Source organism: Chelon labrosus, assembly GCF_963514085.1.
Source record: "Chelon labrosus genome assembly, chromosome: 5".
Lineage (NCBI taxonomy): Eukaryota > Metazoa > Chordata > Actinopteri > Mugiliformes > Mugilidae > Chelon > Chelon labrosus.
This window is the reverse complement of record NC_140341.1, coordinates 6024577-6038545: the sequence shown is the minus strand read 5'-3', so window position 1 is coordinate 6038545 and position 13969 is coordinate 6024577. Positions and strand designations below refer to the sequence as shown.

The 13969-nt window shown below is 38.3% G+C and overlaps 1 protein-coding gene across 1 annotated transcript; it reads right to left on the bottom strand.

Annotated features, from left to right (window-relative positions):
• Positions 1 to 7064: 7064 nt before the first annotated feature.
• LOC311487828 (V-set domain-containing T-cell activation inhibitor 1-like) lies at positions 7065 to 11506 on the bottom strand. Its single transcript, XM_084544219.1, has 5 exons — positions 10910 to 11506; positions 9846 to 9910; positions 8738 to 9097; positions 8205 to 8456; positions 7065 to 7341 (listed from the first exon to the last, which is right to left on the bottom strand). Exons 1-5 carry the CDS (start codon positions 10936 to 10938, stop codon positions 7229 to 7231), a joined length of 819 nt encoding a protein of 272 aa, XP_084400345.1. The 5' UTR covers positions 10939 to 11506; the 3' UTR covers positions 7065 to 7228.
• Between the last annotated feature and the right edge of the window lie 2463 nt (positions 11507 to 13969).

The window sequence follows — 13969 nt, the reverse complement described above, 5'->3', positions numbered from 1 at the left end:
ATTAGGGCCCGAGCACGAAGTGCAAGGACCCTATTGTTTTCGTACTGTTTATTATTATTATTATTATTATTATTATTTGTCAGGATCTTTAGAAAATCCTACGCATGCCTAAACATGCCGGAAAAGTTCTGAAAATTGGCGGAAAGATTCGTTTGCCCGAAAATTGTAATGTATCAGGGCCTCGAGCACGGGCGTGGCAAAATGGCTCTATAGCGCCACCTACGGATTTTCTACGGACCAGCCCCTGAAGCCCGTTGCGTCTAAAAATCTGGAAATATGTCACGTACATGTAACATCCCAGGACGCACAAAAAAGTCTCTTGGAGCCATATTCTAAACCCAACAGGAAGTCTGCTATTTTGATTAAAAGTGTGAAAATTGGAGAAAATTGGAGAAAATTGGAATTAATCATCCATTTTTTTTAAGGCATTAAACCTATGAGATTGACTTTAAAAACTATGGAATTAGGTAGTTGAACACTTGATGAACATAAGCATATTTTTTGTTGACTTTTCGTCGATGTGGCGTGGGTCTGCTGGCCCCTGACAGTTTTTTTGACGCGCCATGAAACAGGAAGTTGCATTAAACGTGCTTTAAACGTGCTTTAATTCAGTCCAAAGTGCATGAAACTTTACAGTATTGTTACTGGTCCCTAACTGAACACATCCATATGTCAATATTCATGCAATTATTGTAGCGCCACCTATTGTGGGCAGGAAATGTCTGATTTTAAATAGAGTCTGTTGTATGAGCTGCCATTCCTGTCGGGCTGATTTTTATTGTCTTCAGATGTTATCACGACATACTTATGATCTTCATGGTCACTCCCTGCGAAGATTGTGAGTTTTCGTTAAACTTTAGGGCCTTTTATGGTAGTGAAAGTGAAAAGTTGCTCTTTCTCCCTCATTTCATCATCAGTGCACACGTAGTTCGCTGCTTTGTCCAGCAGATGGAGCCAAATCATTTCTCTCTGCTGGCTGAATGTCAGTGTGTGTGTGTGTTGGTTAAACTTCTAATGATTGGTGAGGCTGTTTTAACATACTTTGATGGCACAGAGAGAATAATTATACAACTGTTTGTTGATGCCACAGAGAGAATACATTCAAAAGAGTTTGGTGTTGCCGCCGCTATGGCGATGCTAGTTCCGTTAGCCTGTCTATGGTGTTTCCCATTGTACATTAGCATTAAGCTAGCGGAGATTAACCGTCGTTGTTATAGATAGATAGATAGGTAGATAGATAGATAGATAGATAGATAGATAGATAGATGTACAGGTAGATAGGTAGATAGATGTACAGGCAGATAGATAGATAGATAGATAGATAGATAGGTAGGTAGATATGTAGGTAGGTAGATAGATAGATAGATAGCTAGATAGATGGATAGGTTTTATTCATCACATGCACAGTTATACATAGTACAATGCACAGTGAAATGTATTGTTGTACCTGCAGCCAGAAGTAAATAAAAATATATATAAGTACTACTACAGTAAACAGTAGTTTGCACACAAGGTAAGCAATATAAGTGTAATGTACACAGAGAAATAAAATGAAATAAAAATAAAAATATAGACTGGTAAACTCAGAGGGGGGCTAGTTGTATATGTACATAAATTTAGTGACAAAATAAATCCTTGAAGCAAGAAGACTTTGCCTCTCATTGGACAACTGTTAGCTATCGTGCCACGGTGCATTGTTACTCCACTGTATCCCCTGAGAGCTGCGGTGACCCCGTCCTTGCCGGACGCCGACAAGCGTGGATTGCGAGGGCCCGTTCAACGCTGCTTGCAGCTTTAATTAGGGCCCGAGCACGAAGTGCAAGGACCCTATTGTTTTCGTACTGTTTATTATTATTATTATTATTATTATTATTATTATTATTTGTCAGGAACTTTGGAAAATCGTACGCATGCCTAAACATGCACATAAACTCCTGAAAATTGGCAGAAACATTCGTTTGCCCCAAAATTGCAATGTATCAGGGCCTCGAGCATGGGCGTGGCAAAATGGCTCAGTAGCGCCACCTACGGACCTTGTACGGACCAGCCCCTGAAGCCTGTTGCGTCTAAAAATCTGGAAATATGTCACGTACATGTAACATCCCAGGACGCACAAAAAAGTCTCTTGGAGCGATATTCTAAACCCAACAGGAAGTCTGCTATTTTGATTAAAAGTGTGAAAATTGGAGAAAATTGGAGAAAATTGGAATTAATCATCATTTTTTTTTAAGGCATTAAACCTATCAGATAGACTTCAAAAACTATGGAATTAGGTAGTTGAACCCTTGATGAACATGAGCATATTTTCTTTTTGACTTTTCGTCTATGTGGCGTGGGTCTGCTGGCCCCTCAAAGTTTTTTTGATGCGCCATGAAACAGGAAGTTGCATTAAACGTGCTTAAACGTGCTGTAAACATGCGTCAATTCAGTCCAAAGTGCATGAAACTTTACAGTATTGTTACTGGTCGCTAACTGAACACATCCATATGTCAATATTCATGCAATTGTTGTAGCGCCACCTATTGTGGGCTGATTTAAATAGAGTCTGTTGTATGAGCTGCCATTCCTGTCGGGATGATTTTTATTGTCTTCTGATGTTATCAGGACATACTTATGATTTTCATGATCACTCCCTGCGAGGATTGTGAGTTTTCGTTAAACTTTAGGGCCTTTTATGGTAGTGAAAGTGAAAAGTTGCTCTTTCTCCCTCATTTCATCATCTGTGCACACGTAGTTCGCTACTTTGTCCAGCAGATGGAGCCAAATCATTTCTCTCTGCTGGCTGAATGTCAGAGTGTGTGTGTGTGTTGGTTTAACTTCTAATGATTGGTGAGGCTGTTTTAACATACTTTGATGGCACAGAGAGAATAATTATACATCTGTTTGTTGATGCCACAGAGAGAATACATTCAAAAGAGTTTGGTGTTGCCGCCGCTATGGCGATGCTAGTTCCGTTAGCCTGTCTATGGTGTTTCGCATTGTACGTTAGCATTAAGCTAGCGGAGTTTATTCATCGTTGTTATAGATAGAGATAGATAGATAGATGGATGGATAGATGGATATGGAGGTAGATAGATAGATAGATAGATAGATAGATATGTAGGTAGATAGATAGATAGGTAGATAGGTAGGTTTTATTTATCACATGCACAGTTATACATAGTACAATGCACAGTGAAATGTATTGTTGTACCTGCAGCCAGTAGTAAAAATATATATATATAAGTACTACTACAGTAAACAGTAGTTTGCACACAAGGTAAGCAATATAAGTGTAATGTACACCGATAGTGAAATAAAATGAAATAGAAATAAACATATAGACTGGTAAACTCAGGGGGGGGGGGGGTAGTTGTATATGTACATAAATTTACAGTATTTGTCAGTCTTTACTAGATGTAAAGAGAAGTAAGAGATACTTAGAGATACTTAAGATATATTCTTAATTTTATATTTCATCACCTTTTGTTGTATGCATTTCAGTTTCACGGTAAACTTCAATTGGGAGTGACAAAATAAATCCTTGAAGCAAGAAGACTTAGCCTCTCACTGGACAACTGTTAGCTATCGTGCCACGGTGCATTGTTACTCCACTGTTTCCCCTGAGATCTGCGGTGACCCCGTCCTTGCCGGACGCCGACTGGCGTGGATTGCGAGGGCCCGTTCAACGCTGCTTGCAGCTTTAATTATTATTATTATTATTTGTCAGGAACTTTGGAAAATCGTACGCATGCCTAAACATGCACATAAACTCCTGAAAATTGGCAGAAACATTCGTTTGCCCCAAAATTGCAATGTATCAGGGCCTCGAGCATGGGCGTGGCAAAATGGCTCAGTAGCGCCACCTACGGACCTTGTACGGACCAGCCCCTGAAGCCCGTTGCGTCTAAAAATCTGGAAATATGTCACGTATATGTAACATCCCAGGACGCACAAAAAAGTCTCTTGGAGCGATATTCTAAACCCAACAGGAAGTCTGCTATTTTGATTAAAAGTGTGAAAATTGGAGAAAATTGGAGAAAATTGGAATTAATCATCATTTTTTTTTAAGGCATTAAACCTATCAGATAGACTTCAAAAACTATGGAATTAGGTAGTTGAACCCTTGATGAACATGAGCATATTTTCTTTTTGACTTTTCGTCTATGTGGCGTGGCTCTGCTGGCCCCTCAAAGTTTTTTTGATGCGCCATGAAACAGGAAGTTGCATTAAACGTGCTTAAACGTGCTGTAAACATGCGTCAATTCAGTCCAAAGTGCATGAAACTTTACAGTATTGTTACTGGTCCCTAACTGAACACATCCATATGTCAATATTCATGCAATTGTTGTAGCGCCACCTATTGTGGGCTGATTTAAATAGAGTCTGTTGTATGAGCTGCCATTCCTGTCGGGATGATTTTTATTGTCTTCAGATGTTATCACGACATACTTATGATCTTCATGATCACTCCCTGCGAAGATTGTGAGTTTTCGTTAAACTTTAGGGCCTTTTATGGTAGTGAAAGTGAAAAGTTGCTCTTTCTCCCTCATTTCATCATCAGTGCACACGTAGTTCGCTACTTTGTCCAGCAGATGGAGCCAAATAATTTCTCTCTGCTGGCTGAATGTCAGTGTGTGTGTGTGTTGGTTTAACTTCTAATGATTGGTGAGGCTGTTTTAACATACTTTGATGACACAGAGAGAATAATTATACAACTGTTTGTTGATGCCACAGAGAGAATACAGTCAAAAGAGTTTGATGTTGCCGCCGATATGGCGATGCTAGTTCCGTTAGCCTGTCTATGGTGTTTCCCATTGTACGTTAGCATTAAGCTAGCGGAGTTTATTCGTCGTTGTTATAGATAGAGATAGATAGATAGATGGATGGATAGATGGATATGTAGGTAGGTAGATAGATAGGTAGATAGATAGATGTGTAGGTAGGTAGGTAGGTAGATGGGTAGGTAGATAGATGTGTAGGTAGGTAGGTAGATAGATAGATAGATAGATGGATAGATGGGTTTTATTTATATTAAACTTAAATTAGGAGTGACAAAATAAATCCTTGAAGCAGGAAGACTTTGCCTGTCATTGGAGAACTGTTAGCTATCGTGCCACGGTGCACTGTTACTCCACTGTATCCCCTGAGAAATGCAGTGACCCCGTCCTTGCCGGACGCCGACAAGCGTGGATTGCGAGGGCCCGTTCAACGCTGCTTGCAGCTTTAATTATTATTATTATTATTTGTCAGGAACTTTGGAAAATCGTACGCATGCCTAAACATGCACATAAACTCCTGAAAATTGGCAGAAACATTCGTTTGCCCCAAAATTGCAATGAATCAGGGCCTCGAGCATGGGCGTGGCAAAATGGCTCAGTAGCGCCACCTACGGACCTTGTACGGACCAGCCCCTGAAGCCCGTTGCGTCTAAAAATCTGGAAATATGTCACGTATATGTAACATCCCAGGACGCACAAAAAAGTCTCTTGGAGCGATATTCTAAACCCAACAGGAAGTCTGCTATTTTGATTAAAAGTGTGAAAATTGGAGAAAATTGGAGAAAATTGGAATTAATCATCATTTTTTTTTAAGGCATTAAACCTATCAGATAGACTTCAAAAACTATGGAATTAGGTAGTTGAACCCTTGATGAACATGAGCATATTTTCTTTTTGACTTTTCGTCTATGTGGCGTGGCTCTGCTGGCCCCTCAAAGTTTTTTTGATGCGCCATGAAACAGGAAGTTGCATTAAACGTGCTTAAACGTGCTGTAAACATGCGTCAATTCAGTCCAAAGTGCATGAAACTTTACAGTATTGTTACTGGTCCCTAACTGAACACATCCATATGTCAATATTCATGCAATTGTTGTAGCGCCACCTATTGTGGGCTGATTTAAATAGAGTCTGTTGTATGAGCAGCCATTCCTGTCGGGATGATTTTTATTGTCTTCTGATGTTATCAGGACATACTTATGATTTTCATGATCACTCCCTGCGAGGATTGTGAGTTTTCGTTAAACTTTAGGGCCTTTTATGGTAGTGAAAGTGAAAAGTTGCTCTTTCTCCCTCATTTCATCATCTGTGCACACGTAGTTCGCTACTTTGTCCAGCAGATGGAGCCAAATCATTTCTCTCTGCTGGCTGAATGTCAGAGTGTGTGTGTGTGTTGGTTTAACTTCTAATGATTGGTGAGGCTGTTTTAACATACTTTGATGACACAGAGAGAATAATTATACATCTGTTTGTTGATGCCACAGAGAGAATACATTCAAAAGAGTTTGGTGTTGCCGCCGCTATGGCGATGCTAGTTCCGTTAGCCTGTCTATGGTGTTTCGCATTGTACGTTAGCATTAAGCTAGCGGAGTTTATTCATCGTTGTTATAGATAGAGATAGATAGATAGATGGATAGGTTTTATTTGTCCCATGCACAGTTATACATAGTACAATGCACAGTGTAATGTATTGTTGTACCTGCAGCCAGTAGTAAAAAATATATAAGTACTACAGTAAACAGTAGTTTGCACACAAGGTAAGCAATACTTATAAGCATACTTATAAGTGTAATGTACACCGTTAGAGAAATAAAATGAAATAAAAATAAAAATATAGACTGGTAAACTTAAAGGGGGGGATAGTTGTATATGTACATAAATTTATAGTATTTGTCAGTCTTTACTAGATGTAAAGGGAAGTAAGAGATACTTAGAGATACTTAAGATGTATTCTTAATTTTATATTTCATCATCTTTTGTTGTATGTATTTCAGTTTTACGGTAAACTTCAATTGGGAGTGACAAAATAAATCCTTGAAGCAAGAAGACTTAGCCTCTCATTGGAGAACTGTTAGCTATCGTGCCACGGTGCATTGTTACTCCTCTGTTTCCCCTGAGACCTGCGGTGACCCCGTCCTTGCCGGACGCCGACTGGCGTGGATTGCGAGGGCCCGTTCAACGCTGCTTGCAGCTTTAATTCTTACTGTAGTTACATTTTTATTTAGTTTACAAATAATAGGCAGTAAAAATAAAATACATGTGCTGCCTATTTATTTTTGATACTATGCACCACAGAGTAAAACGTTCTACACAGTAACAAATTAGAGCGTTTATGTGCTATGAAACCTCACTCCTTTTGATAAATCTGGTCCCTAAATGCAACACATGCACTTGCAAACTGTACAAATCCAGGGGAGAATTGTTCAACAGTGTTTGTAGAGTATATTTATTGTGTGTACTTTAGTGTGTAATCACGTTATATAATAGATGCAGACCACACAGGTCACAATGTTCAGGTAAACTGATGCAAGTAGAGAAGAAGCAACATTGAAGGTGAAGAATGTTTTCTCCTGAACACCAGTCTCTGAAAAATACAAAAGGAGATCAGATTCTGATTTATTTCTACTTCTAAATGTTGCACATCTATGAACATGAAGGTAAAAGACAAACCAAAAGAAAGACCAGTTAAAGGATATATATCATGGAGGCCACCAAGGAACACTCCTTCACTGTAGTCAGTTTACTTCCAAATCAGTTTTTCACGTTGGTATTAACAATAGTGGAACAAATGCCCAAAAGCTTGTTGAGAACTCGCAAAAGTTTCTCACTATCTCCCAAGAGCCTTGGGATCTTAGGAACATATTTTTGGATCTCAAAAAGGTTTATTGGGATCTCACAAAGGTTTCTTGAGCTTGAAAAAGTTTCTGAAGAACTTGCAGATCTTGCAAAAATATTTCTCAGGATTTTTCACAGAAGTTTCTTAACATCTCGCAAAATTTTATTGGTATCTCATAAACATTTCGGAATCTCAGGAGAGTTTCTTGGGCTCTGACAAACATTTCTCAAAAGTTTACTGAGCTTGCAAAAACAATGCTTGAGAACATGCTTGCAGATCTCACAAAAGTCTTTCTGGACCTTGCAAGTATTCTTCAAGAGCTCATAAACGCTTCTTGATAGTCTCACAAACATTAGTCTCACTAAAGTTTATCATAATCTTGAAAAAAAATAATTTTCCCCCCATGTCACTGGCCAGGCTCAATAATATTCAGAACTTTAGTCCCCTAGTATGACTTCTACATATACCCCATTTCAGCTTGATGTTTTTTATTTATTATACCCCATTTTTTAACACAAGCTTTGTGCCAAGAACACGAAGCGAAAACAGACTTATAGTAAATCTTTGTCTTAAGAAACCTTTGCAATGGTGTAATCATAGTAAAACTATACCTGTCACAGTTGCCTCAGCATCAGCTGTGACCAAATTATTCTCAATCCTGCAGTTGTAGGTATCTCTGACTTGGACTGACTGCAGCGTGCTGACAACACTGAATATCCCGCCACTGCCTTCTGTGAAATGTGTGATTCCGTCCAGTTCGTTCCCAGTTTGGTCCGTCCAGATAACAATTGGTTTTGGTAACCATCTGCTTGCCTCAGCAACCAGGGTGCTGTGTGAGAACGTAAATGTGGGAGCTGAAAAGGCTGAGACAATAAAAATGGAAAGTAAAAATCATGAATTCATGCTATAATTTGACACTTAGTCAATAGCAAGTTCTCAGTCTCCAAAGGATCTTGTGCCTATTTCAATCCAGGAATGCTGTCTTTAAGTTTAGCATTTGATAAATGGTTTCTGTCACATAATAATACGGATGTAAGTGTTTATCTATATATGTTTTAATCACAATAACTCCTGCTTTGGGTTATAGTTCTAAATAAGGATGGTTGAAGTTAAACAGTGAAACTGGAAGGACAAGTAATCCTACCTGCTGTTCTGAGGTAAATCTTGACCGTCCCTCCGCCACTAGAGGAGCTGAGGCTGCAGGTGTACTCCCCCTCGTCACTTTTCCTCACACTCCTCAGCAGCAGAGAGGCATTTCCTGTGGTGACAGCTTCTGAGAAGAGCTGAGTTCTTCCCTTAAAATCTGCAGCCTGATTTTTAAGCTTAGGGGCTCCGGACTCGTACATGTAAACCAGCCCGTTCAGATCCTTCTTCTCCCAAGTGACTGTCACCTGATTTAGTCGCTGTTCTGGAGTTTCCGTGTTAAGATAACAGCTGAGAAGCTCGTCCTTACCGAGGTTGGCGATGGGCTCTGTGCTGAAGCTCAGCATGTCGGGTGTGGAGGCTTCGGGAAGAAGACACAGTCTCATAACAGAGAACATATCCAAATCATTTAGTGCCATTTGATTGTCTGTTTAAAACTTAATCACTTTAGTGGAGAAAATTTAAGAGTTTTTGAAAGGTATTTTAAAGGATAGGTTAATTTTGTTTTCAAATCGTCATTGTGCCTGTCCATCCTTTGCTCATACCGTGAAGAGATCTAGATCAATTTTAGTTCAGAAACAAGCACAAATATTCTAAATTTTAGTGTAAAACTTTCCATCACTGTAAATAAAAGGATAACTATTCAGCTTTGGATTTAATGGAGGGATTAGAGGGCGACTTTGACTGTGGCTCAGGTGGTGCATTGGATTGTCCAGACTTCTGAAATGGCACAGGGTGAACACCCTGCATAGCAGTGCAGCTATTATTTAGTATGTCTCTGTGTGTGAATACCACTAAATGGAAAAGATGAGGACGTGTTACAGCAGCAGCAATTCCTTCAGTACAGTGAAGGAAAAATGTGATGGAAATCATCTTTAAATATCAGGAAACATCATCCAGCATCAAATATCCACAGAATTTCACACATGAAGCTGCACAAGCAAATGGTTTAAAACACTCGTGGACGTTGTCAACCTCGAGGATTAACTGCTTTTTAGTTTCGACAAACACAGCAGGTGCTGAACAAACACACCCATGTGTCTGCCCCCCAGGCAGAGATTGAGCCATCACTGATGATAACAGGATCCACCAGAATTTGTGGGTCTTACCCCTGAAGGATGAACTTAAGAAGAGAATGATGATGAATGAAAATACGAAGATGAGGGTGATCATGCTGCGCACAAAAAGAAACACAAACAGTTAATTGTAAAGAAACAGGCAGTTTTTACACTTTCATTTTAGTTTTTTTCTGTAGAAATGTGACACTCAGTGGTGGAGAGGCACTTATAAGAAGTTCATTCTGCAGAATAATGGTTCATAAAACATACACCTTATTAAAAATAATTATTTATCGTTAGATTGGATGTTCAAGCTGCTTTTAACTACTTTATACACTTATAGACGTCCCTATAGAGATAAGAGGTATAAAAAAACAAGATGAGATAAGATGGAAGTAGTGAGAAAGATAAATGAGATTAGATAAGAAGGTCTGTATGGGAAAGATAAGATGAGATAAAGTAAAAACAATCAGCTAACATGAGATGAGATGAGGTGACAAAGATGAGATGAGATAAAGTTATTTAAGGTAGAATGAAAAAGATAAGATGAGAAAAATCAGCTGAGATAGGAAAAGGTAAGAACGGCAGGATGAGAAAGATAAGACGAAATGAGAAAGATGAGATGAAATAAAATTAAAAAAGATTAGAAAGCATGAGATAAGATGAGAAAATTTAGATAAACCAAGGTAAACTAAGGTACAATACAACAACAATAAAATAATCCAATTTGTTGCGTTACAACAGTCGACGGAATAGAAACAGTAGCTCGGCAACTGATGGTGAGATGGAAAATATCTCTGGAAGCTATTTTTTGAAAGAGAGGTCACAAGCCAAAATAAAAAGTTGAGAAGCATATGTTTAGTTTAAAAAATAAATAATATTGGTTTTGATAATCTGAAAATTTCAAAAAATTCTATAACATTACTCCAGATATTTTGCTCCAGGACCTCATCCAAATCCGATAATCAGCCATTTTTTCATAAAATAATCATTTCATAATGACGGAATAAAAGTATGTCATTTAAATTAGGAAGTCTACTTCTTTACTCTCCTCTAATGTCTCTCAAAATGTAACTGCCATCAGTGTAGAACATACTCAACATTTACAGCCACACCTGTAATAGACGATTTTCCCGAGGTCCATGGCTCCTGAGAAAACATCCGAAACGTGCTCCTTCAACCTGCAACTGCCTGCTACGCTCTTGCTTCCTCGGCCTCCCTCACAGCACTTTAAGACGCAAGACCATGTGTAAATATTACTTTTAAGGCGTGTTCTGCTAAGTTATTGACCTGTTGTCACTGCAAAATATGGAAACACTAATTAAGAAAAGAAAGGTGATGATCACAGAATGAAACATTTACTGATGTTGATACACTATAATGCAAATAACACTGCAAAAAAATCTAAATTTTCCTAAAACCTGTTAACCTCGTCAATCTGTGATCACAAAACATGCATCAAAATCTGTTAACTTGACAGTTTCTGCTTGTATAAAATATACACTTTCAAAATTTGATTAACTCCAGGGTTTCTTATCTAAAAACAAAGCTGAAACCAAAAGGACATTGGACTTATTTGAGTTTTCCACTCATTGAAGTAGATTCTTCAGTTCTAAGTGACTAGTGGGGAGTTTGGGTTTTGAGGAACATCTGTAGATGGAGCTTGCCTGAAGGTCACATGACTGGGGCCTGATTAACCTAGGTGGTATCTTCTCTAATGACCCATTAATGGACACAAATTCCAGACTCAGGGTGTGCACGCCCTCCATAGAGTACTACTAATATTCAGCAATTAAGGCTTGGGTCTCTCACAGTTCGGTTATACAATAATAAACCCTGAGTGAAACCAACCATTACTCCTAAGGTTTCTGAAACAGATGTACCAGTGGTGAAGTTGAAGGCAGATTTAACAGCTCTCACTTGTTCTAGCAGTAATCAGAACTGCTGCATACCAACAACTGTCCTCAGTAGGTTGCTCTTTTCACTCTCCGGTTGACTTCTGTATAATTACTTTGTGTATGCTGTGGTTAATGTTCTGTGATGTTTTCTGGTCATGCAAGTGCATAAGATGCTTGGCAAGCTTGGCAAGCTTGGTTGTCATGTCTACAGGTTCAGTTAACCCATGTGCACCAATCTTCAGTGTCACCTGGATTCAGGTCATGCAGTTTCTTTTCTGTGGCCTTCTGCAGAGCCTCCTTCAGCTGTTTGTGAATATCAGAGAGCAGCGATAATGCACAGTAATGCAGAGTTGCATCCTCACACCCACTAGTGTGATTGAGTTTCCTTTTACCAGGTCCAACTCCTGTTGCAAATTGATTCATAAGGACAAGGACCACTGTCACAATTCCCCCCTTTTGACACTTTGTGAGTGAGTGTCACGTAGTTACTTAGGCAAGCATAGAATCATACCTTTCTTATTCAGTTACTGAACAGTGTCCATTTTTCCAACAAGCTCTCAGGCTCTCTTTCTGCAGTAGTTCACATTTTTATTTTGTAGATAAGCAAAACCTGTGATAGGATCAGAAACCAATTATTAAGTCAAGGACTGTTCTGCAGCAGCATCTTCCCTTGCACTGGCTCATGAGGAAGGACCAGGGAAAAGTGAGCATCACATTTACAAACTGCAATTTGTTTTGGCAGCAGCCAAGACATAATGAGCAATAGGCTGGCCTGTTGATGTATGTTTAAAAAGTTCCTGTTGACACAAAGGCAGTGTAACTTATGCACACCACCCCAGGCTCATCTGCTGCCTGTGTAAACGTTAACACTTTGTGTGTTTTTCTGCTCTAAAAGTCCAGGAGAAGCTCCATGCTCCATCTGACTCCATATACTACTGCAGAAAAATTGTTACCGGTGACCTCTCAAGGGTCTGAAGTTTTTTCTCAGCCAGCAGCCTCATTACATGCTAGGGCTTTGACTCCGAACTTCATTATTTGAATATAATTCGATTATTTTAAAAATTGGAGATATTCGAACGAATTTTTGGGATCTCTTAATATTCGAACCTGAATGGGAATTATTTTTTGTAAATGTGTTTGCTTGTAAACGTTGTTTTCAATTCAGATTCCGAGTTTTTTTTTTTCACGCCTGGTGTGACAGCGTTTTTCTTCCGAAAGCATCATTGACTTAAGAAAGGTTCCTGTAAGCTTGTGTATTTCTGATGGAGCGTTAACTGTGTCATAACAGCATCTTCTGTTATATTCTGCTCGTTACATCTTCATTCCGACACTGCATATCTTGTTTGCTTAATAATAAAAATTTTAACACGCATAAATACTCAGCCTTTCGTGCACGTAGTCTATTAACATTGACTGATACACTGCCCTCTGGTGGACATAACATATAGAACTTAAGTTTGATACCAATATCAGTCTTACTGAAGACATTTAATGGTCAAAATATAATTAATAAATATTCGAATATATTCGAATTTTAATATTAATAAACAAACGAACTTCGAATATGATTTTTGGGCAAAAGTCAAAGCCCTATTACATGCTCTAACTCAAGCTTCCAGGTTTCCCAGTTCCTTAGGTTTTGGGTTGACCAGAGAAAAAATATGGATATAACTGATAAAGAGTGTGAGAGAGTGTGTCACAATCAGTGTCATTCCAATAACTTAACTCTAGCCATTTCTACTAAAATTCTCTTTCATCACTCTTTGACCACTGCAGATTAATTTCAAACACAACAGCACTATCTAGTGGTGCTACTCTGTAAATATATATTCAAAATGCAAGTTGCTGTGGTCACGTCATACACACCTGCTAAATATTAACTATTATTAATTAAATTTACTACATTTAATTGGATTATATGTAATAGAAGTTCTGTTGAGTCAGATTTGAAGAGACCATAAATGTATAAATTCTAATGAATATATATATATAAATTTATATATGTATGGATCAAGAGTGTAAAATAGAAGAAATAAACATATATATTCAGCCTGCTCTTGAAAAATAATTATATTACACTGAGAGTCAGTTTTAAATGCAATAAACACATGCACGTTTTTCAAGTCTGTATTATCACAAAGAAGAACAACATTCAGCCGGTTTCTTCTTATTTTTTATTTTAAATATTTATTGCTTTCATTCAGTCTTCAACAATTTTCAGTGATTCCGAGCATTCATTTAAAATAGAATAAATAGATACAAAAATATTTTTTCAAA